This window comes from Bombus vancouverensis, unplaced genomic scaffold (genome assembly GCF_051014615.1).
Source record: "Bombus vancouverensis nearcticus unplaced genomic scaffold, iyBomVanc1_principal scaffold0040, whole genome shotgun sequence".
Taxonomy (NCBI): domain Eukaryota; kingdom Metazoa; phylum Arthropoda; class Insecta; order Hymenoptera; family Apidae; genus Bombus; species Bombus vancouverensis.
Window position 1 is genome coordinate 607,893 of NW_027468931.1, and position 23,987 is coordinate 631,879.

At 34.6% G+C, this 23,987-nt stretch overlaps 2 protein-coding genes across 2 annotated transcripts; one reads left to right on the top strand and one right to left on the bottom strand.

Annotated features, from left to right (window-relative positions):
• Window positions 1–8,279: 8,279 nt before the first annotated feature.
• On the bottom strand, window positions 8,280–13,833 carry LOC143304581 (omega-amidase NIT2-like). The gene is made up of 5 exons (XM_076627056.1): window positions 13,744–13,833; window positions 9,858–10,042; window positions 9,295–9,456; window positions 8,787–9,020; window positions 8,280–8,635 (listed from the first exon to the last, which is right to left on the bottom strand). The coding sequence occupies exons 2-3, from the start codon at window positions 9,939–9,941 to the stop codon at window positions 9,370–9,372; spliced, it is 171 nt and encodes a 56-aa protein (XP_076483171.1). The 5' UTR covers window positions 9,942–10,042; window positions 13,744–13,833; the 3' UTR covers window positions 8,280–8,635; window positions 8,787–9,020; window positions 9,295–9,369.
• Window positions 12,271–17,479, top strand: LOC143304577 (venom serine protease Bi-VSP-like). The gene is made up of 11 exons (XM_076627055.1): window positions 12,271–12,439; window positions 12,511–12,665; window positions 12,994–14,490; window positions 14,703–14,798; window positions 14,875–15,153; window positions 15,229–15,497; window positions 15,581–15,677; window positions 15,840–15,944; window positions 16,022–16,191; window positions 16,377–16,448; window positions 16,593–17,479. The coding sequence occupies exons 2-3, from the start codon at window positions 12,534–12,536 to the stop codon at window positions 13,147–13,149; spliced, it is 288 nt and encodes a 95-aa protein (XP_076483170.1). The 5' UTR covers window positions 12,271–12,439; window positions 12,511–12,533; the 3' UTR covers window positions 13,150–14,490; window positions 14,703–14,798; window positions 14,875–15,153; window positions 15,229–15,497; window positions 15,581–15,677; window positions 15,840–15,944; window positions 16,022–16,191; window positions 16,377–16,448; window positions 16,593–17,479.
• Window positions 17,480–23,987: the final 6,508 nt, after the last annotated feature.

The window sequence follows — 23,987 nt, forward strand, 5'->3', positions numbered from 1 at the left end:
CTTATAGTTACTTCCTTACCATTACATTCATTAAATTCGTTTGATTTTGTAAACAAAATAACCACGCTGACCAGTCTCTCATTTAAAATAGAATTATTTTGTCATATATCCAACAGTTTACTTTCTCTTCGTAAATATTATTAATAATTTTATCAATTTCGTATACTTCCATCCTTCGTATAAGTGACAATGAATCAGAAGAGTTTCATAGCAATATTGAACAACATACAGTCAACTACAACACCATTAGATACATCCACCATACAGTCAACTACAACACCATTAGATAACAGCAATACAATAGATTATAATTTTCTACGTGTCATTGATTCATCATCATCATTTTCCATTTTTTTAGCATATGTAAAAACCATCCAATTTAAAATGTTTAAATAACAATAGCCTATACAATATAATTTTATGTAAAAAAATTGATTATACCGTGCTTTAAAACCGTGCTTTAAAATCGATATTCGCTGAAACAATACATCGCTCTGCGCTTCCAATTTGTTTTCGCACGAAGAATCAGTCCACTCATTGTTACCGTCACCATCTCTACCGTAATCTATATTACTCGAATAAATTCTATATCTTGATTGGAAAATCACATATTTTAACGAACTTCCTTATTTTTTGTTTTTTATGACTTTAATTGGCAATTTCCATAATGTTCTATAACTTGACAATAGACTGATAATATTTCAGGATATATATATACATACATCATGTTTTTGAGGATTCTGTAGTAAAATATATTATAATAAATTATAGGAAAAGCAAACTATTTAAGAAAAAATTACCACCTTCGAGTAATAAATTATAGAAGGTTACCAATGTAATTTAAAACTTAAAACTTAAAAATAATCTATTACACGTAACAAAGAAAAAGATTTCTTCGCAAACGGTAACTCGAAAATTACGGTCATTGCTGTAGAAACATAGTTTTACAGGGAGAAGAATTTCGCTAGAAACTCTCGACGATGTCACATCAAGCGAAAATTCAATAAAGCGATTACTAACCATACTACCAGCGGCAATCGTGTTACGGCAATTCGTAAATAAGTTAGTCTTCTATTTGCAGAAACGTCTCTGGCAATATCGTCACACTCTTGATTACGTCGGCGCTATCAAATGGTCTTTGGAAGAAAGTTTTCCATTATCTACTTTTGCCCATGGCGTCGTTCCAACAAATGAATTCGAGTTCTGAATCGCTTTGTCTCGTATTACGACTTTATAACGGTGTTTCTTTAAACTTTAAACGATCGTAATAAATGTATTTACCCTGAATCATTTATAAACTGAACCGGAATATAAAATTTTATTCCGCAAAAATCATAAAGTTGAAAGTTAGGAACGAATAACAAATGAATAACCTAGTTTCATTAAAAGGCACGTGGTTAAGGTACGCCAATCCGCGTAATAACTTTGACACTCCAATTATTATAAAATATGTATCCTTAAGGGATTTTTTTGCGCGAATGCAAAATACTTTTCATACGTGCATAAATACTGAATAAATGGGACGTGATTTTCAATATTTCTTTTTGTAGAATTTATAACAAAGTAACTTTTTCACAAATGTTTTCGCTAACATTTTTACAACGTAAATGTCTTCTTTTGTAATTAATAATTTCAATATTTCTCTGAACAGTTTCGTTGCGATAAAAAAAATATACAAAGCTTATGACGTGCTTGTTTAAAAATATTTATACGGAACAAGACTTTGAATTTGTCAGACCAATCGTCCTAACGAACGAATAAATTAAACGACTCGTAACAAAAAATTATTCCTGTCATTGTTGAGTGGCGGAAACCATTTATAACACGTCCCATACAGCGTAGATCGCATACACGGCTTAGGATGTATTTTTGGTACTTATATATACTCTATATATATTCTTACTCTATATATACTTATATGTACTCTATATATATTCTCTATCTTAGATATACCATAAAATATTTCGTGAAATCGCGTATTCGTGTCTAATATCAGGGATTCTCTTTCCATAAGTCTGCGTTTTCTATATTATCTTTCTTCCTTATCAGTAGGCATTCTCACAATTTGTGATTAATACTGCTCGTACAGGAATGTTAGGTTTTTGACGTTGTAAAATTTCACGTGAAATAATAATGCCTATATATTGACTAATTTATCAATTAATTAAATCCGTGTATATCAAGTTTTCTATAATTTAGTACTTTCGTGTAACTACAGAAATTTGATGCAATATAAAACTTGATTAAAACAGCGATTCATTAGGAAACGAGAATAATGATGCAAATATTTTTTGTAGCCATTATATAGGATTTCGATCGCATAATTAATCAGTATCAACATACCAGTCTTTAACGGAAGGACAGAAAAAAGGGCAGACGGTACACAGACCACAATCATGATCATTTTCATGTAGAATATCAAACTGCCGTACATCTTCGAAAATTTCGTTAGTCGTAAGAGAAGCGATGAGAAGCGTAAGAGAAGTCGATGAGAAGCGGTTATTTCAACCACCACTGTGTAGGTACTGCACTAGCCAGAAGTATCTGCGACAGAAATCAGAATACACTCTTTTTCGCATGGTTGGATCAATTTCGCGTGGGACTAACCTGATTGAACCTAACGCGGGATAATTGTGTTAGGGAAGTGATACATTTACACTGTACATGAGAGTGTGTGTGTAAGGGCCAGAGGGCGTCAAGGTCTTAGTGGAGACAAAAGACTGTTGCCAGATGTTAGAAGAATCTAGGATAGTCGGTTGGCGACAAGCGTGCGTGCAAGACGTTCTTCAGAGTGTAATATAGATGTATAACTGTTGTGTGGGAAATATAGTCAATTATTTGTATTCCCAAATCCTCGAATTTCCTTAACATGGTAGCAGAGCGTGGTTACTAGTTTTGCAAGATATTTAGTGCGTGGTTACGATCTTGCGAGTGAGTTTTCAGTAAAGAAAAAAAAACTTTCAGAGGAACAAAATATACTTCGAGCACGTAGGAACGCTTGAGTAAGAAAAGAAAAAAAAAAAAGAAGAATCAATTAAAATGGAGAGATCGGAAATCATGATACCTATATTCGATGGTGAGGATTATGGAATGTGGAAGCAAAGAATCACGATGTTTCTCAAATATAAGGAATGCGAGGTTGTTACAACTAGAATGAGGAACGAAAGAGACGATGAAGACTGGGACAAAAAGGATTTGAAGGCGATGAATATAATTTATAGTGCAATATCGAACAGACAATTGGAGTATGTTAGGGAAGGAAAAACGGTGTATGATATAATAAAAAGGTTCGATGAAATGTACTTGAAAGAGTCGACGGCACTGCAGATCGTATGCAGAAGGAGATTGGAAAACATAAGACTGGAGAACTACAGTGATTCAGCATCATTCTTTAACGATTTTGAAAAATTAATCAATGAATTAAAAAGTGCGGGCGCACAAGTAAGTGAGAGGGAAAAGCTGAATTACATGCTGAATACGTTACCCGAAGAATACAGCTACATAGCGGACATAATAGACGCATTGAAAGAAGAGAATCAAACGGTAGCGTATGTGAAAAATAAAATAGAGATAGCAGAGAAGAAAAATAAATCCAATCGAGGAGAAAGGCAAACCAACGCCTTTTCTGCAAAAAAAGAAGGATGCTTCAGATGTGGAAGATTAGGACACTTTGCGAGAGAGTGTCAAAATGGCGTCCAAGCGGGAAGCAGTAACGGCTATTGGCATGGGCCAACACGTGGTCGAAACAGAGGAAAAGAGAACAAAGGCAATACGAGCAGAGGACGTGGAAACTTTCATCGTCAATCAACAACCGGCACGGGCGAGCATGGAAACTCAAGAGCAGGCATATGGATAGCAACGGCGCAAGCAGCAAACAGCAGTGAGACGAATGAAATAAGTAAGAACGAAATAGTGTGGCTATTAGATAGCGGTTGTACCGATCACATAATTAATAATATAAATTATTTCGATAAATCTATCGACCTAAAAGAACCGGTAAATATATATTTAGGCGATAATAGACCGATAAAAGCGACAAAAGTTGGGAATGTTATAAGTTGTTTTGAAGCATTCGGAAAACAAAATAAAATAAATATGAGGAAAGTATTTTACGCGAAAGAAATGTACGCAAATTTGATTAGTTTAGGTAAACTAACAGACAATAAGAATACGGTTATTTCCAAAGGAAATATTGCGAAAGTAATAGATGAGGATAATAAACTTACAGCTGTAGCGTTCAAAGAGAATGGGACATATAGAATAAAAAGTATATTGAAAGGGAAGAAGCACTTAGTAAACAGCGCCGAACGTAGTGGTATGAGTAAAAAGGAAAGATGGCATAGGATGCTAGGACACGTAAATTTTAAATACTTAAAGATTCTGGGTAAAGAGCAGCTAGTGACTGGCATACCGAATGAATTTGAAAAGGAACTTTTGAAATGTAGGGTGTGTATAGAAAGCAAAATGCATAACTTACCTTTCAAAAATAATCGAACTAAGGCTAAGGAAATAATGGAAATTATTCATACGGACGTATGTGGTCCCTTTAAGACTACCGGATTCAATGGAGAAAAATATTTCATTTCATTTATCGATGATTATAGTAAAATAGCTAGGATCTATTGTATAAAATCAAAAGATGAGGTCTTTGATTCTTTCGTACAGTTCGTAAATGAAGCCGAAAATTTAACGGGCAAGAGGTTAAAAATATTAAGATGCGATAATGGTAAAGAATATTTAAATAATCGAATTTATAAATTTGCTAGGGATAAAGGTATAAGAATAAATAATTGCCCAACATACGTACATGAATTAAACGGGACAGCGGAAAGGTATAATAGAACAGTGATGGACATGGCACGTTGCTTGTTAGCGGAAGCGAAAGTACATAAAAGGTACTGGCCGGAAATAGTTTGTACAGCGGAATAACACCAGCTCAGATAAATGACCCTCTAACTTACCTTTGTCCTCATCGACGTCAGTGATTTTAAAGCTAGTTATAAAGTGCACTTCTCAGCCAGCGTCCACGGCAGTCAATATTATTTAACGGGTCTTAACGCGATGTAAAAAGGGAAAAAGGAGGAAAGAAGGAACAGGGAAGCAAAGAGGAAAAACGAATTTTTCATTTTCTCGAAACTGGATCAAGTTTCAGGCTGCTCGCCAAAGAGTCTGTAGCTAACGAGACAAGATCAGACAAACCACGCTTTAAAATTCCCACAGAACTATAATAATCCTCGAAATCAATACGATTCGTCGATCCATCGCCTGATTAAAAAATGAGATAGGATGAAGCTCACTAGTCGGCCATTGAACTTTCAATAGTGATTCTCTGTAAATGCTTGAAATTGACGCTTGGATTCTTTCCAGATTAACTAGCTTTGCCCCTCCCTCCCTTTATCTATTTTCTTAGATCGACTTAGACTGCCACAACATATTATCTTTCTTCTTTTCTTTTCTTTTCTTTTCTTTTCTTTTCTTTTCTTTTCTTTTCTTTTCTTTTCTTTTCTTTTCTTTTCTTTTCTTTTCTTTTCTTTTGATCTTTTAAAGCCCTAAATCGCTGGCTATTTTGTATACTATATATTTTGTACACTCAATTACTCTGTAAGTCATAAGTACATATGTTTTACAACGTTATTTGTCATATTTCAGTTAAACCCCAGAAAAGCCAGAAATATATTTGCAACGTGTTTTAACGCGTCCCTGGCAAAGATCTCAGAAACGAGTTGCGACACAATTTAAAGCGACAAATAGCACCGCGTATCTCGTTGTGGTAACACACGGTTCGCCAGCTTTTTAAAAGCGCTCTCCGTTTGCTTTTTCCTCTCTTCCCTGTCTCTTCGTTTTTTCTTAACGAGCAAAACCATTTTCGCGAGGACGAGAGTACGGAAATGACGTACTGGCAATTTTGTTTTGTGATAATACAAGCAGCTCGGTTTCAGTGAATTAAACTTGGCCCCAAGCTTCTACTTATCCCTACCTTCCTTTCCTTTATTTTCCCTTCTATATCCCGTGTTACTCGTGAAGACGAACAATGGTTCAGATAGATGATAGGCAGATTTTCGAGAACTAAATAAATATACGGTCGCGGATCGGTATCCTTTACCCCTCATTGCGGATCGAGTCGCGAGATTGCAAAAGCGAGATATTTTATTATTCTGGACATGGCCGGTGGGTTTCTCCAAATCCCTATTCATCCTAATTCTAGGAAGTATACAGCATTGATTACCCTCGATGAACAATTTGGATAATAAATTGTTGTTTTCTTCGAATTCTTTTGTGCCTTTGTTCGATCCATTCTAAGTCGATCTAAGAAAATAGATAAAGGGAGGGAGGGGCAAAGCTAGTTAATCTGGAAAGAATCCAAGCGTCAATTTCAAGCATTTACAGAGAATCAAGCGGGCTGGTTAAGGTCGTGAGTTGAGCAATTATCCCGCGTTAGGTTCAATCAGGTTAGTCCCACGCGAAATTGATCCAACCATGCGAAAAAGAGTGTATTCTGATTTCTGTCGCAGATACTTCTGGCTAGTGCAGTACCTACACAGTGGTGGTTGAAATAACCGCTTCTCATCGACTTCTCTTACGCTTCTCATCGCTTCCCTTACGACTAACGAAGTTTTCGAAGATGTACGGCAGTTTGATATTCTACATGAAAATGATCATGATTGCGGTCTGTGTACCGTCTGCCCTTCTTTCTGTCCTTCCGTTAAAGACTGGTAAGTTGATACTGATTAATTATGCGATCGAAATCCTATATAATGGCTACAAAAAATATTTGCATCATTATTCTCGTTTCCTAATGAATCGCTGTTTTAATCAAGTTTTATATTGCATCAAATTTCTGTAGTTACACGAAAGTACTAAATTATAGAAAACTTGATATACACGGATTTAATTAATTGATAAATTAGTCAATATATAGGCATTATTATTTCACGTGAAATTTTACAACGTCAAAAACCCAACATTCCTGTACGAGCAGTATTAATCACAAATTGTGAGAATGCCTACTGATAAGGAAGAAAGATAATATAGAAAACGCAGACTTATGGAAAGAGAATCCCTGACATTAGACACGAATACGCGATTTCACGAAATATTTTATGGTATATCTAAGATAGAGAATATATATAGAGTACATATAAGTATATATAGAGTAAGAATATATATAGAGTATATATAAGTACCAAAAATACATCCTAAGACGTGTATGCGATCTACGCTGTATGGGACGTGTTATAAATGGTTTCCGCCACTCAACCGCATTTGAATTTGTGAACACGATCGAACAATTGACACGAATTATTAATTTCCGTCTCTACTCTAGTAACGAGGTCGAATCGTTCTGATTCCGCGCATGATTAACAAATAATTGCAGAGGACATCAATTACTTGGATGGTCTTCCTGAAACTTGATCCAGTTTCGAGAAAATGAAAAATTCGTTTCTTCTCTTTGCTTCCCTGTTTCTTCTTTCCTCCTTTTTCCCTTTTTACATCGCTTTGTTTTACATCGCAATTTACATTTATTTGTAAAGTTTGAATCTCCTCGATATTGAAGATGTTGAAGCTGCAAGTATGTATTTCATTTTAATCCATTCGAGACCGAGATTTAATTGTAAGACGATACCTAGGTGTCGGTACGATCTGAATGTTTAGTTGGAATGATTCTGTGTTTTACTCTCTCCAGGGTATCCTTTTCATACTTTGATTTTAAATCGATGACAATCTTAAATAGTATGCCTCATATTTTTAAAATATATTATATATATATATATATATATATATATAATAATTCTATATTGAAAAAAATATGAAACTAACATGATATATACATTACTACATAAGTTATATATAAAATATGTATATTATACCCTTGCCTACTGACTGATATGAATTTCTTTCGGTCTCGAATGCGTTAAAAGAGAGCGCAAAGAAGTCGAAATTACTTATTGTGATTAGTAAAACGACCTGAGAGGCAGACAGATACAAGAAAGAAGGAATATTATATTAGCGGCATTATCATGTTTTTGCTCTCTTTAAGTCTTTCATCGAGACAGACAATCTACAGGTATTAATCGACCAATTTCTCCAAGCTGATAACTTCGAATTGATGTTTATATATAAGAAGTGTTATGTGTTAATCTGTCTAAATGTTTAAAAGGTGTTATAAATTAAATGTTGTTAAACGATACGTAATTGCCTTTTGATCGTAAATTTTACTATCAAGGGGTCTTTTATGTATGCGTAATCATTGTGAATTATAACAATTTATGTGATCGATATTAAAGCTGTTTAAAAGCATGTATTTTTTTCTATATTATTATTCTCCTATATTATTATCCTATATTATTATAGCATTCCTATATTATTATAATATCCAATTACATGTTGATACACAAGATATACAGATTATTATTTATAACGTTTTGGTTTTCTTAATTGAGTCATTCGTTTAGTACAAATGATAAGAAATTAGTAATAATTCACAAAAAAGGGATATTGTAGTAGAAATATTATAAAAAAACATTTTCTGTTTTAGTGTAGAGTTACTCCTTCTTACAGACAGTGTCGTACAAATATGTACGTCTCTGAGAAAATGTAGGTATCTGAGCCCTTACTTCCTCAACAACTTTTAGATCTGATAGAAAAAAGAAACATACGAAGTAATAAGTAATGCTTACTAATAAATTCAACAAATACAGAGGAAGATGGCTAAATCGATAAATTAACGAGACTAAAAATTAATTACATCATGGATCTCTCGCTTTTAATTTTAAGCTGTAAATTACCGATATCGGTGACTGCCATATTCTCTTGAGTTTCCAAATCGTAAAGAATCTTTCCCCAGGGATTGGTCAACTGTGTATGTCCCCATGCGACGTAACTTGCTTAAGGAACACGAGCCGGTGATATGCAAGTAACGTATAATTGATTATCATTCGCTCTGAAACGCTGAAGTAATGACCAGTGCAGTGGTCCAGTGGTCATATTGAATGCCGCTGGATATATCAGCATTTGGCAACCTAACCCAGAGAAGCAGGAAATATGAAGCCACCGAATACCAATTAACTTCGTAGTTGCACGGTTCACATTCCATCATTTCTGAATATGCGAGGACAGTCCTCTTATTGTGCTTTTAATTCTTTTATTTGTTTCATTTTCAGCAAATATACTGGTTTTTTAAATTAAGCTTCTTTTTATACAGAGTTGCAGATTATATTAATTTTATATAGAATATATTTAAGAAAGATATTTAATTTTTTGCTAGTTAAGTATTGATCGATTAAGTTACTGTACCTTTGTTCCGATAAATGCGTGCCATTTCCTCGAATCTAATATCATAGCAAATGCCAATACCTATTTTGCAGCCCTTCACATCGTTAGGGAGTTACCAGGACTGAGTGAATCACTCTCTCGAAAAGTAATCTTATTAGGAATGTCGATGTCGAATAGATGTACCTAATAACATAAAAATGTGGTCGCTAATTCTATTGCTGCAACTTTTGTAATTTAATATCAAAGTTACCAACTCCTAAACTTTAATTATTTTTTATTTAATAACTGACAGCGTTTTTATCACTTTCTTTTATTAAAAAATCTTATCATTTAATAATGTTTAAAAAGGAGAAAAAATAAGTATAATAATATTTTAAGTATGTGAAAAATTTATACAACAACAAACACATTACAACAAAAATGGGCGTTTCCCGTATCATAACGTATTTTATAAACCGTAAATTATAGAATTGGTTATAGTATACGTATGTACATATGTATATTCCTAAATTATTCCTAGATAGAGTCACTTTCTTCACCCCAATATTTTCAAATTCAAAGCCATAAAGGAATATATTACTTACCTTTCGGTGCTTTGCTATCAAAGTTCCATCGGGACCCCAAATAGTACAGGTATTGTACAATTTATCGCCCTCTATTTCAGGCATCGTACCACCAACTACATAGATGTTGTTTTCTTTAGCTGCGTTAGATGAAGCAACGCTCGTTTCACCATCAGGAATACTCTCGGCGTATTTTGGAAAGTACTCTGCATTGCAATATTTCAATTAATGAAAAATAACTGTCTTTTGTTCCAACCATAAATTAAATTGAAATGTTTGTCAGTTTTTTATTTTTTAAATTATTAAAATAACTAAGCTTTATATTTCGACTTAATTAAATATGCAATTACTTAGCTAATAGTATATATAATAAATTGTTTCTACAGGTTCAAAATGAAAAATGAATATTTAGAAATATTTAATTACGACAATGCTATTTGTGTTAGCATCAGTGGCTTGTTACTCAACGACTTTGCTAGTACTTTTTGAAACATAAAGTTAGTTTTCAATTAACACTTATACTAGAGGCGGAATTATAAATGCAAAATAATTGATAATACTAATTTATAACTACCTAATTATTAGTATCTTAAAAAATATATTTATACAAAAATCACGATAATCATGGAAATGGGGAAATCCTATATTCTCGAATCAATTCACAATTTATTTTGTATATTAATTAGATTCCGCGCTCATCAGTACGTACTCACTGGCGACATCGAGAAAATGTATCGGCAATTCCTCGTACGACCAGAGGATCGGAAATATCAAAGGATATTATGGCGCAGCGCGAGTGGAGAAACAGAAACATATGAGCTTAACACCGTAATACTCTTATCATAGAAATAGAAGCAGTCCTCAATTCCCGCCCGCTAACTCCTATCTCCACCGATCCAAATGATCTCCTAGCCCTCACTCCCGGACATTTCCTCATTAGCGATTCATTAATGTGCTTACGTGATCGAGATTTCAGAGACATTCCATCGAACCGACTCTCCAAATGGCAGCATATCCAACAGCTTAAACAACATTTTTGGAACCGCTGGCATAAGGAGTATTTGAACGAGCTAACCAACCGCAATAAATGGAGCAAGGGTGGACACAGCATCCAAAAGGGCACAATCGTCATCCTCAGAGAGGACAACGTTCCCTCCATGCATTGGCCTCTGGGCCGAGTTATCAAGGTTCATCCAGGCGCCGATGGTGTCATCCGGACAGCTACAGTTCAGACGGCAAAGAGCATTTTGGATCGGGGCGTCAAAAGGCTTGTCCCACTGCCAATTCAACCCGATCTCGAGAAACCCGAACAACTAGCCACCGAGACGAAATAAGATGGGAACTTCAACCACACCTCCCTAGTTTGATCGGTACCCTCTCAACGGGGTTAGGTTTGTTTTGACCGCAGCACATTGTGCACATATGGATGGAATAGAAAACATACACAATCATAATATTGCCATTCTTAGATTGGTGGAGGAGGTGCCATTTTCGAGTAACTCCTCAAATATATATATATATATATATGTCGGATCAGGATTCGAATTTTGGGCGCGCGACGACTCTTCATGTGGACTAGCCATCGTTTCACAAAGCCGAGATTTTATTTACACGTATATACAGGTCTATCACTAAGCTTAACAAATAATAAGTACAACTAATAATAAGTCTAACAAACACTAAGCCTAATGAATAATACGATCTACGAATAATTAAATTAAATAATACTATTAGCAATGTTTGAGTTCAAACGAATCCACGGTCACCGGGATAACTCCTTACTAAGCGAAACTAACTTAGACGCAAATGCGATCCTCGAAAACGCTCGATGTATCACTCTCCAAGGCAATCGCAAGAATGCCAGCCTCGTGGAGATTTTTCTCCCTGTACGATTGCATTTTGTTTTCTATCCCCGTTTGGAAGCATCGAGAAGGTTCCAAACGCCGTTGCTAGGCACACTCGTTGGAAGCATCGAGAGAGTTCCAAACGCCGTTGCTAGGCAGTTTCTGCCTGGAGTTTTGGTTACTAAATACAATGTATGTCCCATTGCATCGGCACCTCCGAGGCAACATCACACGTGGCTCGGCCCGCTCTCGAGGCCGCATGCCGCCACAACCACACTTCTCGGAAAACACATACAACCACTCCAGACCTCCGTTAGATAAAACATCCATCCCGTGACCGTGGCTACGTTCAGCGACCGATTGTCACCTCGAACCCAATCTCGCTTATTACAAATCTTAAACAATTACAACTATAATAAAATCTAGGCTAAGGTACTAGAGGATGTTCCCAAAATCTCCAAGGAAGGGCTTCGGCTTTCCTTTCATCTCCGACATATATATATATATATATATATATATATATATGCTATTGAGTATTACTGAAGTATCATATCCTGAAATTTCTTACTGTACACATATATTGTGTCATAAAGCGTGTACAATTCTTTCTCATACTTTTGGTCATTCGTTTCCTGCATTTTCATTTATTTTTTTATTTTTCAGGGTACGTATATCCCATTTGTACGAAAGAGCCCCTACGAAAGAGCAACTTCGTCGGCTATAACCCCCTTGTTGCTGGATGGGGAGCATTAAGATATAGTAAGTGATATCAATTTTATAATAAAATTAAACAGTTCCAGTCTTAAATATCTTTCTTATTTTCTTCGTAGGACGACCACGACGTAATGCATTAATGGAAGTACAAATGCCAGCGATTAAGAACGCCGAATGCAAAATAGCTTATTCCAAATTTCCTAATGCACCTGATATCACTGATGGTATAATATGCGCCGAACATGCTCAGGGTGGAGAGGATTCTTGTACGGTAATTAAGTTACAGAGTTACTACAAACTATACGGTATCTGAAGACACGTCAATTCGAATTAACATCAAATCGACGTCTTAAACATTAGAAATAATAGATAAACACAATTTAATAGTTTTGCCCACTTCTCACACCTCATTATGGTATTTAATCTAATTTCCTTCTAATCTTAGTTTTGCTCAAAATACATATAACATGTACATTATAAATTGGAGTATTTCTATACACAAATCAATAGAAGATTATTACTGTATATAAGTATAATTTCAATACAATTCGATCGATATATTTCAGTATCTTTGATTAAAAATTTAACGATCCTTTCAGGCTGACCGCGGCGGACCACTGCTGATACAACATGAATTAACCTCGTATTTAATAGGTATTGTGTCTTACGCTTATAAGTGCGGCACAGCTGGCTATCCCAGCGTTTACACTAGGGTCACATCGTACCTTGACTTCATTCTCCAAGCGATGCAATAATATGATATTACTGTTCCATAAATATCATTGTGTAAAAAACGTAAAGTTGGATTTTCTTATTGTGGAGATAAGAAACAGCTCAAATTTACATTGTTTTGTACGTTACAAATTATAGGCTTAAAATGTACGAAATGTAACTTTGAAACGACACTAATTTTTTACGCACGATAAACCTCCACGACTTAGGTATGTAAAGATGATAAACGTATATTAATTCTATTATTTTGGTAATAATAAACCAACTTTCTGAGAAGTTCTGTAAATTTCGTTTCTGTTGTATCAAGAGAATAATGGAATATTCCACTTAGATCGTATACTTCTTGCATGTACATACAAAATTTTCCGGCTAATCTAAAACACTTCATAAGATAGAGAGCTTCTGGAGATTCGGACACAGAGAGTGCATAAAATACAAGATAAGTCTCGTGTCTTTCAAAATTATTTTTTATTCGCTAAAAACGTCCTGTGTACTAATGCAATCACATGCAACCTCGAAATTTCGCTTATTTTTTATCACTTTCCAATTCAATACACTGTTTCTGCATTTTTGACTATATGTAAGAGAAATTTCCATTCAGCCAAAGGTGTACTTACAGATTATAGATTCCTATACGACTCTCGGTAAAAATTTATCCGCACTCCAGATAGTTAAAACTTCTGTCGACCGTACTGATCCATCTGCACTCTTCGTATGACGTCAATATCTGTTCAGTGCTGCTGCGTAGGTTTCATTGTGTTACGTCAATTCGTTTGTGACCGTTGCGCGAGTAATGGCGCTTTGCAATGGCGATTTGCAGGAAAACAGTGCAGGATGCTGTGATTCGTTTCTTGTGGTCGGAGGTTATGTTTGATGCCTATATTTATCAAAGATTTAATGCACATTATGGAGAAAGTGTTTTGTCACGAAGTGTGTTTGAATGGGCACAAAAGTTCAAAGAAGATCGCACAAGTGTTATGAAAAAACAGCTGGACGCCCGTCCACATCCACGATGACAACATCGAACGTGCTCATGAACTTATGCTCTATGGAATAGACGAGTGACACTGGATAATGTGGCAAATCATTTGCAAATCAGCCACGGCTCTGCTTATGCAATAGTGCACGACAGATTTGGGTTTTAAAAAGTTTGTGCGAGATGGATGCCGAGAAAGCTGATGAAAAGGTGAAGACGACGATGCATTCGTGGTTCGCAGCTCAGCCCAAAACATTTTTTAACGAGAAAATACGAAGGTCCTTCAGCAAATGGACAAAGTGTATACAGAAATTGAGTGATTATGTCAAAAAATGATGTATGTCTTTTTTGACAATTGCTTAAAATAAATTCTACACCGACAGAGCGGGTAACTTTTTACTCACCCTCGTAAGACACTTAAATTTCCAATCTATTATGATGAATAAAAGAGCTTATACTATTAAATCTAATTGTATTTTGTTGCATGAGAGCACACGTGTATGTGATGTACATTACCTTTATATCCCCTTGAACGCTTCAATATTGCGCATATATACTATATTTTGTACAGCTTCTATAAAATTTTGTATGTTTGTTTAGGCTGTTAATCTAGTTAATGGAGTACAAAGAAGTGGCACAATGATGTGGGCTGATGACATTTATAATTATCAAGGAATCACCCCTACATTCGCTCAGGTATATATCGTTGACTATAATGTATTTAACATATATGATTGTTAGAATATTAATAATTAATTTTTAATTCTATCAGAATTTTAATGAAACTGTCCCTTGGGAAGGAAGAACTGATACCTTGATATCACGGTTTGTACATCCTATATATACGACAAATTTTAGAACATTATATAACGAAGAACCAGATCGCCGTGGCCATGTGATGTGAATAAAAGGACTTGAATTTGATGATATTTTTATAATGTTAGATAACATAACTAAGTATCTTCACAGTAAGATAGGATGACATGGTTTACATGATCTTAATGTTGTTCACTTGAGTGATGATATTATAAGGAAAAGTGTAATATCACAGGTAGGATGATTCATAATTTAGAACTACTAACTCATGTATGTATTAAAAATTAAAGAAATATATTAAATTTTATAGGATATTTATGTTTAGTAACCAGTAATTCAGAGATTGGTATTCATGGTTACTATAACGAGGCTGTAGAAACGCACCCTTTCTTCTTTGCAAATGGTCCTGTATTTATGTCTAAGCCGAAACTGGAACCTCTGAATAATTTAGATTTATTCTTGTTATTTTCTAAAATACTTATCTACAGTATACCATAAGGAATGATACCGTATCGCAGCTAATCAAGTGCCTTAAGAAACATCAACAGGATATCACAGTAATCCCTTATCGACTGATATGTAAGTAAAAGTTATGTGTCATTGTTATACACAGTTATGTGTTAGTGTTATACACAGTTATTTATCATTTTCTATTAATTCAGTTGTAGCCACTACAATATCTATGACACTGGTAGTAATTATGAGAACAATAATGATGTTCTATAAGGGGAAATGATGATTAGGAACAAAAACTTACAGGTAAGTCAAAGTATATGTTATTTGCCATTTGAAAAGAAAGTTACTAACTTAGAATTTTTTGATAAATAATAATTGTGCAAAATATATTGGATTTCAAATTTGTCAAAAATTGAAATTTAAGAAGCATTGTAATAATATAACATTAATATTTTGATTTTTCAGGAGATGTCATGCGGTGGATGGATAATATGTAAAAAATATTAAGCAGTATATGAATTTTCATATTGCGTAGAGATAACAAAATGAATTTTAAAAAATGTCGACATGGTAATAAGAAATAGCATCATGACAAAGAATATATAAAGACAGTTTCATTTTTTATAAATAAAAATTTGTTGTTCCAGATTTTGAAATATAGTGAAACGTTTAATTAGTATCTTAATATCTTTAAATAATTATTATTTTAGAATCAATTGTAATTGTATCATACGTACTTTTGAATTCGTGCAAGAACATATGTAATTTTGAAGTAGTTATTATTAGGAAATTGTTAGACGCGAACAGTATGCGAAAAGTTAGTATGCAGTGTAATAATTATCAATCAAAACACAAGAATTAAATTCTTGAGGAAAAAATTTCCGGAATTTCTTATTTACACGATTATAAAGAAATCCATAATAAAAAGGAGCTGCTTTCTAATACTTCTCTTCCTTGTAATGCCTATGTTAATGATAACGAGGTTCGACTCTTTGTTTTTAGAGGGATACTGGAAAATTTGAAAGTACAGTACCATTGGGAAGAAAATCACGATATTGAAAACGATATTTGCAAGTAAATTTCCAAGAAATCTGTTTTCAAATTTTCGCTTTCTATTTCACATTAAAAGAAAGGGCTGCCTTCTTTCTCTGCAAGACAAAACAAACATTCTGAATCTCGTATCAATGAATGATGTCAATAAGTTATTTTTCTTTTCAGATTGAACAATATTCCAGATTTATTCATAATTTCATACTACGCGAAGAATAGACTTTCATAGGTATACAAAGGAAATATTAAGTATAGGAAAACTCTTTTTCGTTGTAGGTGACATATGCTTCACGGTTGAACACATGTATTTTTGAACACATATAAATGAAAAAGTACTCTTATGGAGAAAAAGAATTGATACCTTCGATTGACATTAGATAATGTATATAAACTTATGAACAATCACTATCGGTTTGTATTTTAGGTGCACACGCAGATTTGTTGGAGTTCTTATAAAATGTACATCCTGTACGAACGTTTTATTCTTCCAAATTTTACGATACTATGTCTCATATAATAACTATATGGATTAAACGTAATATAAATGATCCGAAAATAGACTCGAACGACATTAATTGTCTTTCTATTTATACCAATATCGAAAATACAAGTAAAGCCGGAGCAATAGTATGCAAGAATGGACTATTCATTATTTTAAACCAAATCATAGCATATTCAGAATGCACAGTATTATCATGAAATGTAAATGAATCAGTTGTAAACGAACGATTTTACTGTAAAATCGTTGCCTCCTTTTTTTCATCTGAAATATAGCAGCAATGAGTACATTCTTTTAATATATAATAAAACGAGATATCTTTATAAAGTTACATATGTCATCACTGGTAACTGTTATCTCGTATGACACCAAATATACCGTTAGTATGGAATGATATTTTTATGAAGATATACTTTAATGATAGATTTTATGAATGAAACGTTATATAAGAAAAATTATCTCTTGTCATTCTATGAAGTGTAGTAGCTAACGAAGATTAATTTTACGAAGTATTGGAGCAAAAGAGAATTAAAAAATTAAAAAGATCTAAATAAGATTGTTCGTGTGGCTTAATTATCTCAATTCTGGTACACCACTTGTTACATTCTAACTAATTAGCGCTAAACAATAACTTGCAAATATTAAAGATATTAACACCTTAATATTAACACCTAAAGGTTTTCAGGAAATTTTATAATATTTGATTATTGTATATCTAGTCATTGATTGATAAAATTTCTTGTATAAGCATAGATCGAGGTTGACGTCATACGCAGATTGCATATCATTGACAGGTATCGTTTTAATTTATTTTATGGCTAGAATCATTTGAATATTATACGAATAATTATTTCCATTCGAACGATTAATAGATCACGTACCTATAAAAGATATATTATGAAAAAGACGTGACGAAACAAAAAAATATTGGAAATTCCGTTGTCTGTTGATTTTTATTTCCATGTAATTACATATGAAATGGGTAATTCATTAACATCTCCTCGAATCGAATATAATTCGTTACACTTCACAACGATTCAAATAATGGACGGGAAATATATAATAAGTTTCCTGTCCTTGCGTTAAAATAGTACTGTACAAATCAGATGATACAGGAAATACCCAAAAAACCCAATTACATCCACATTGCATGACAGCACACTTGCAATGGATTTTTGTGATTTCAATGTCACAGACAATGACACAACTAATCAGAACACGTTCGAGGCTATAGACATTGAAATTACCGCGTGTTTAATACGTTTAAAGCATAAATCTAAATTTCACGCGATTATTTCTTTGTACATTGTGAAACTCTTAAATTATCTTAATCGAATAAATAATCCTAATGTAATAAAACATCTTGAAATAGACCTAAATATCTGAAACAGAAACTCGAAGGATAAGAAATCCTAAAAGGTACTAATCCTAAAATAACAAACTCCTAAATAATAAACAAGTGATAAAACCTGTTATAAACAATAAACCTTACCTGGAATAATCAAATCCTAACTAATCGAAAATAAAATAAGGCAAGCAATTCTTAATCTTTCAAGTAATTTTTCCGAAAACACAGAAAGATAGAGAAATTAAAAAGACGCAGCACAAATTGCAGCACAATGAAAGTTTCAGAGCGATGAATACGATCGTATTAAACTAAATAATTTTCAAAAGTGAAATTACACTGAAACGTATATCGATGATATTTGTCATTTCTACGATCTGTTTCGCTTGATCGTGCTTCTTTTCTGATGTAAATTCAATTTATAATACGAACTAAGTTTTCTTTATTATTATTAGTCCTGCGTCTTTTTAATTCGTCACTTCTTTTATTTCAGAACAATGACGGGCTCCAAGATGCTGTTCGGATGTTTGGCGTTATGCATCCATTAGTTCACGTTTGTACTTCGAGTAGTACAGCTCAAGGTTTGTACTTCGAGTTGTCTTTTTCCATGCACTTCAAATTCCAATACGATCTGGTCACGTGGCCTTCGTACAATTTCGAAATTTTACCTGTTTGGTAATCGTCAATGAAAAAAGAAGTTATGCGTGACCTCAACACATTGAAACAATTTTTATGATTTTTTATTTGCCGGTTGGTCAGCAAGTTAATGGAAAAATTTCACTTAACTATTCGCGTTAATTTCTTCGGTTTAACTTTTGGGAAATGCTTCGTTAGCTTCGGGAATATTCCAACGATTCGTTTTACGTACAAAATAAGCATGATAAATATTACATCACGGTAATGTAATATCGGAATATATTAAAGGTGTAATTTTGTCCGATTAATTATAATTTATTAATAATGGATTGAAAATACAGATATTAGTTAGACAGAGAAACGATGTTTGATTAACAGGAAAACTAAATGCAACGCTCGTATTTACAACAAATAACTTGACAACTATTTGGTAACTCTCTCTCTCTCTCTCTCTCTCTCTCTCACTAGCAACTCTAACACTCGACAACACTCGCAACTCAATTCTAACGACTCTATGCTTCGACGTCTCGATCAACTCTGATTCTCGCAACACGCACACTTTTCGATTCGCCTTGGATAGCGAAACCGTCCTTCTTCTAACGCGTTTTTAAAACGCGATGGCGCTATCACTTTCTAAAAGCGTCGTCTTTACATTTCCGATGGCCACGGGCACATCCGACTGCCAGATATACAATGTATTATAAGAGTATCATTACCATACTTTTCATGAAAAGAGCAATTTTTCTTGATAACTATACTCTGTAACATAGATTGAAGTCGCTGATTTGATCCCTCTGATATCGTTGTCTTATGAGAGTCTCGCCTGGTCTTGATTGGTTCTGTTGACTCTTATCGTTGTGAAAAATCGATTCGTTGTGTACCTTTTTTATATAGAGAATTATTTTGTGGTAGAATATAATGTTGTAATATTTGTGGTCTTTACTTTACTAATTTTGTCACTGAGCCGCTCTTTGGCTCGTTGAGCGATTCATATTCCGCATATATTCCGTACTTGCTTCGCTTGGTACTTTTATAATTTTCGCAGTTACAATAAAAAATTTAATTCTTAACAGATTAAAGATTTAACCTCTTGCTTTATAGTGTACAATAATTTTTTTTTTTTTTTTTTTTTTGTATAGGTTATGTGATCCATAGTTTGAGTAACTAGTACATATATATATTTACGTGACAAGCTTTCATTTCAATCTATATTTAAGATTAATATTTTATCAGTTTCTGTTCGTAACAACATCGAAGTAGTCCATAAATTTGAAGAGTATAATTAAGGAAGTTATGAAGCAAGAGGTTAAGAACAAATTCTGAAAGAGGTTATGTACAACTCAGTAGTACTGCTTTACATTACTTTGCGAATTACTTTTCAAGCATAAAAATAGTTTAACAGCCACTTATAGTTACTTCCTTACCATTACATTCATTAAATTCGTTTGATTTTGTAAACAAAATAACCACGCTGACCAGTCTCTTATTTAAAATAGAATTATTTTGTCATATATCCAACAGTTTACTTTCTCTTCGCTTTGTCTCGTATTACGACTTTATAACGGTGTTTCTTTAAACTTTAAACGATCGTAATAAATGTATTTACGGACGATGACTGATATCTGGTCTGTCTTAAAGTTTCAACTAATTAGTGCCCCGTTACTTTGGACGTTATGAAATGTTGTATAACCAAAGACTTATCTTCTCTTTTGGTAGTTGCATAAGAGAAGACTGAGCCATTGAATCAGCCATCGAATAGATTAGCTGATTCGCTTAACGTATTTTTACTTCCGACGAGCTAAACACAAGAGCAGAAAGCACATAAGGAATAATACAGAAACGTCAAACGTATACAGAAATATATTTCGTAAAAGCATTAGTACGTAACATGTCTTTATAATTCTATTTATGTATAGTAAAATGGCTTGTATCCATTTTCATGAATTATAACTGACATTTCAAAGCATTCATGTAGATATGTAACTCTCGTTAATTAATAATTTAACAATGCGTCATGAAACGTATCATTTTCGTTTCTTCCTTTGTTTCGTTATACACAGGAACGAATTTGTAAATAAAGATGTATAATCAACGATAACATATGACAGCGAGTATAATAACTGTCAGCAAAGGAAGAGGTCGGTAAAATGATTGTGGTTGATTTCAGTGTATCGGTAAATAAGCTTTGACAGACGTTGCCGGGGGACTCGGTGTCGGTGAAACCGCGTCGATGAAATGATTGTCAGTAATTTAAAGATAACCCAACTTATTGATCTGTCTCCCCTTCATGGCGTTGTACGTCTCTCTATAAAACATATTCTACCTCGGAGGGCTGAAAAATTTAACTTGGTCTCACTGGACTGGACTGTAAGTAAGAAAATTGAAATGCAAAATCCACGTGTGAGCGCAACGGTTTAGATGGAAAATTCGATAGGACAATTATGTATATTAGCCTGAAAGAAAGCTCGTGGCTTCGCACGCAACACGTAATTTCCCTCGCTGAAATAATCCTATTACAACGATACGATTTAAAATTTTCCTTAACAGACCTCGCAATGTAATTCTTCATCTACAATTTTTTATTCGGTCTGAAACAAGAGACTTTCGAAGCCTTATAGAGTCTCGCGAATCTAAAAGTCAGGTTTCAACGTATTTTCGCGTCTTATTCTATAATACTGAAGACATTAAAGGTGTTAACGATTATTGTCTCACTATGTACGTACATCAAACGAGTACTTACGTAAGAGACGAATGGAAATGGAAACAGCCGAGAATAATTGAAGATAATTTGAATACGTTCCAGGCTATAATACAATTTCTCGTGAACCGTAATTGATTCGCAGAAGGGAATTGCTGCTTCTCACGACTAGCAAAGTGTTTCGCAAAAAAAAAAAAAAAAGAAAAATGGTATCGGAAGGATAGAAAAAAAGCGGTGGCCTACATCAAGCAATCTTCATGCCGATAATGCATTTATTATTCAGTTCGTTCATTTTCTATCGCGTAACAGACACTGGGATAACTGACAGAACGAGCGTATAAATTTTGCATCTCTCAACCTGACTTCTCCCAATTCGTATACTTCCATCCTTCGTATAAGTGACAATGAATCAGAAGAGTTTCATAGCAATATTGAACAACATACAGTCAACTACAACACCATTAGATACATCCACCATACAGTCAACTACAACACCATTAGATAACAACAATACAATAGATTATAATTTTCTACGTGTCATTGATTCATCATCATCATTTTCCATTCTTTTAGCATATGTAAAAACGTATCTGACGTAATCCTACCTCGCTCTTTGAGTACAAAAATCCATTCAAATGAAACAAAGGGAAAAGAAATAAGAAAACAAACACTCACATACGAATCTTCATTACATAACTGTATGTACTCCTCGAGGTATAATTACTCAGACACGTTACAGCGTACCTTCTTCGTTCCCTGATGGCTGATGTTGATCGTTGACGTTTATAATGAAAGAATTTCGTCAGCGGCGCCATCTGGATCCCTGTTGAAAAATTAAAATAGCCGCAACAGCACCATTAAGCTCATCACCCAGAGTAGCTCTTGTTGCTGAGTCGTGGAGGAATTATTATCATCAACGACATAAACTATACCAGTTCCGGTAACGTTCTTCAGATGGTCCAGGCACTCGAACTCGCAACATCGCTCTCCAACACGGAATTTCTTGCATGTCTGTAGTAAAAAGAAATCGAATCTGATCCGTCGTATCGAGTAGTCCAGTGATTAGGGGGTTTCGGTGTTTGTTGACTCTTTTGCTATATCTGTCGCTATATTTTGCTATTTCCTCTTTGACTGTAGGTATCTTGAGATCGCGATGGATGGTTTCGTTGGTAACATACCAAGGTGCGTCTATTAAGGCTCTTAGCGTTTTCGATTGGAATCGTTGTAGTATTTCGATGTTGGAGTTACTTGGACAGCAACAGCTGGTGATACTGTCATACACCTCCATTTATAAACTTTCGAAAATCGATGTGACCTTCTAACTTTAGTGTATTCTGTTTCACAGCACAAAATGTTTCCGAAACGTACGTTTATTGTTATAATAAACTTGACTAGTGGCTCTGAAATACTATCCTTGAAAAAACAATGGGGAAATTGGAGCAAAAAACAGAAGGAAATAAACAAAGACCTTGTTGGTTCGTAAAAATAAAATATGCTACAGGAAAAACTTTTTCCAACGGATTGAGATGCGACAAGCTTTAAAAGCTATGACGCGAATCGAGCGTTTGTCTACAAGAGCGCATTTTCGGTGGATATATATGTCGGAATGACATTGGGGATAGAGTTGTCGGTGTTTGAGGAGTCTTCATTGAAGGTAGCCATCGTTGCGGTGTAACGAAGATACGATTTATTGACACAGGTATGAATAACACAGGTTTGACAATCTACCACGGCGGTGAGACGTCCGCGACACTAGTGACAGTGGTCTCCGGTTCAATAACGAATCCGCGGCCAACGGGATGACAGATGGGCGTTCTCGCTGAATCTAAGTCTGACTCGTAAAAATAATTGCTGAGCGTAAAGACGTTACTCTTTGGTCGACGGGAGCGCGTAAAAGAATGCCCTTCCCGTCCCGATGATGCCACAGAGGAAAACTATAATGGGGTGTGTCTAAGGACACGAGATCATCGGATTCGTCGAGGAAAGCCTTCGTTTAGGAAGTAAGGGAAATTGACGTTGCTGCTAATTGGTCAATCTCCATATCGGTGGTTAGAAAAAGATGCTAGCCGCCCTCGAGGGAAAGTTGCTAGTGGGAGACGCCGTTCGTTGAAAAATATGTCTCCCCTATCTTCCCGTAGTTGGGACAAAGACTGTTTGTCTGCTTGAAGGACTTTAGTTAACTAAACCTTAAGATTTATAACGGGCCCTCGGGCTAGCCGAACATGTACTGCGGAGACGCATCGACATCTGGCAATCATCTTACTCGAAGAATAGGGTCTGCGTGTGGCGAGCCACGGGACAGAAACCGTTGGAATGTTTACTGTCGCGTGTCGCCACGAATATTTCTTTTAAGGAGTTCTATAGAATTACTCCATACCTTTGTTA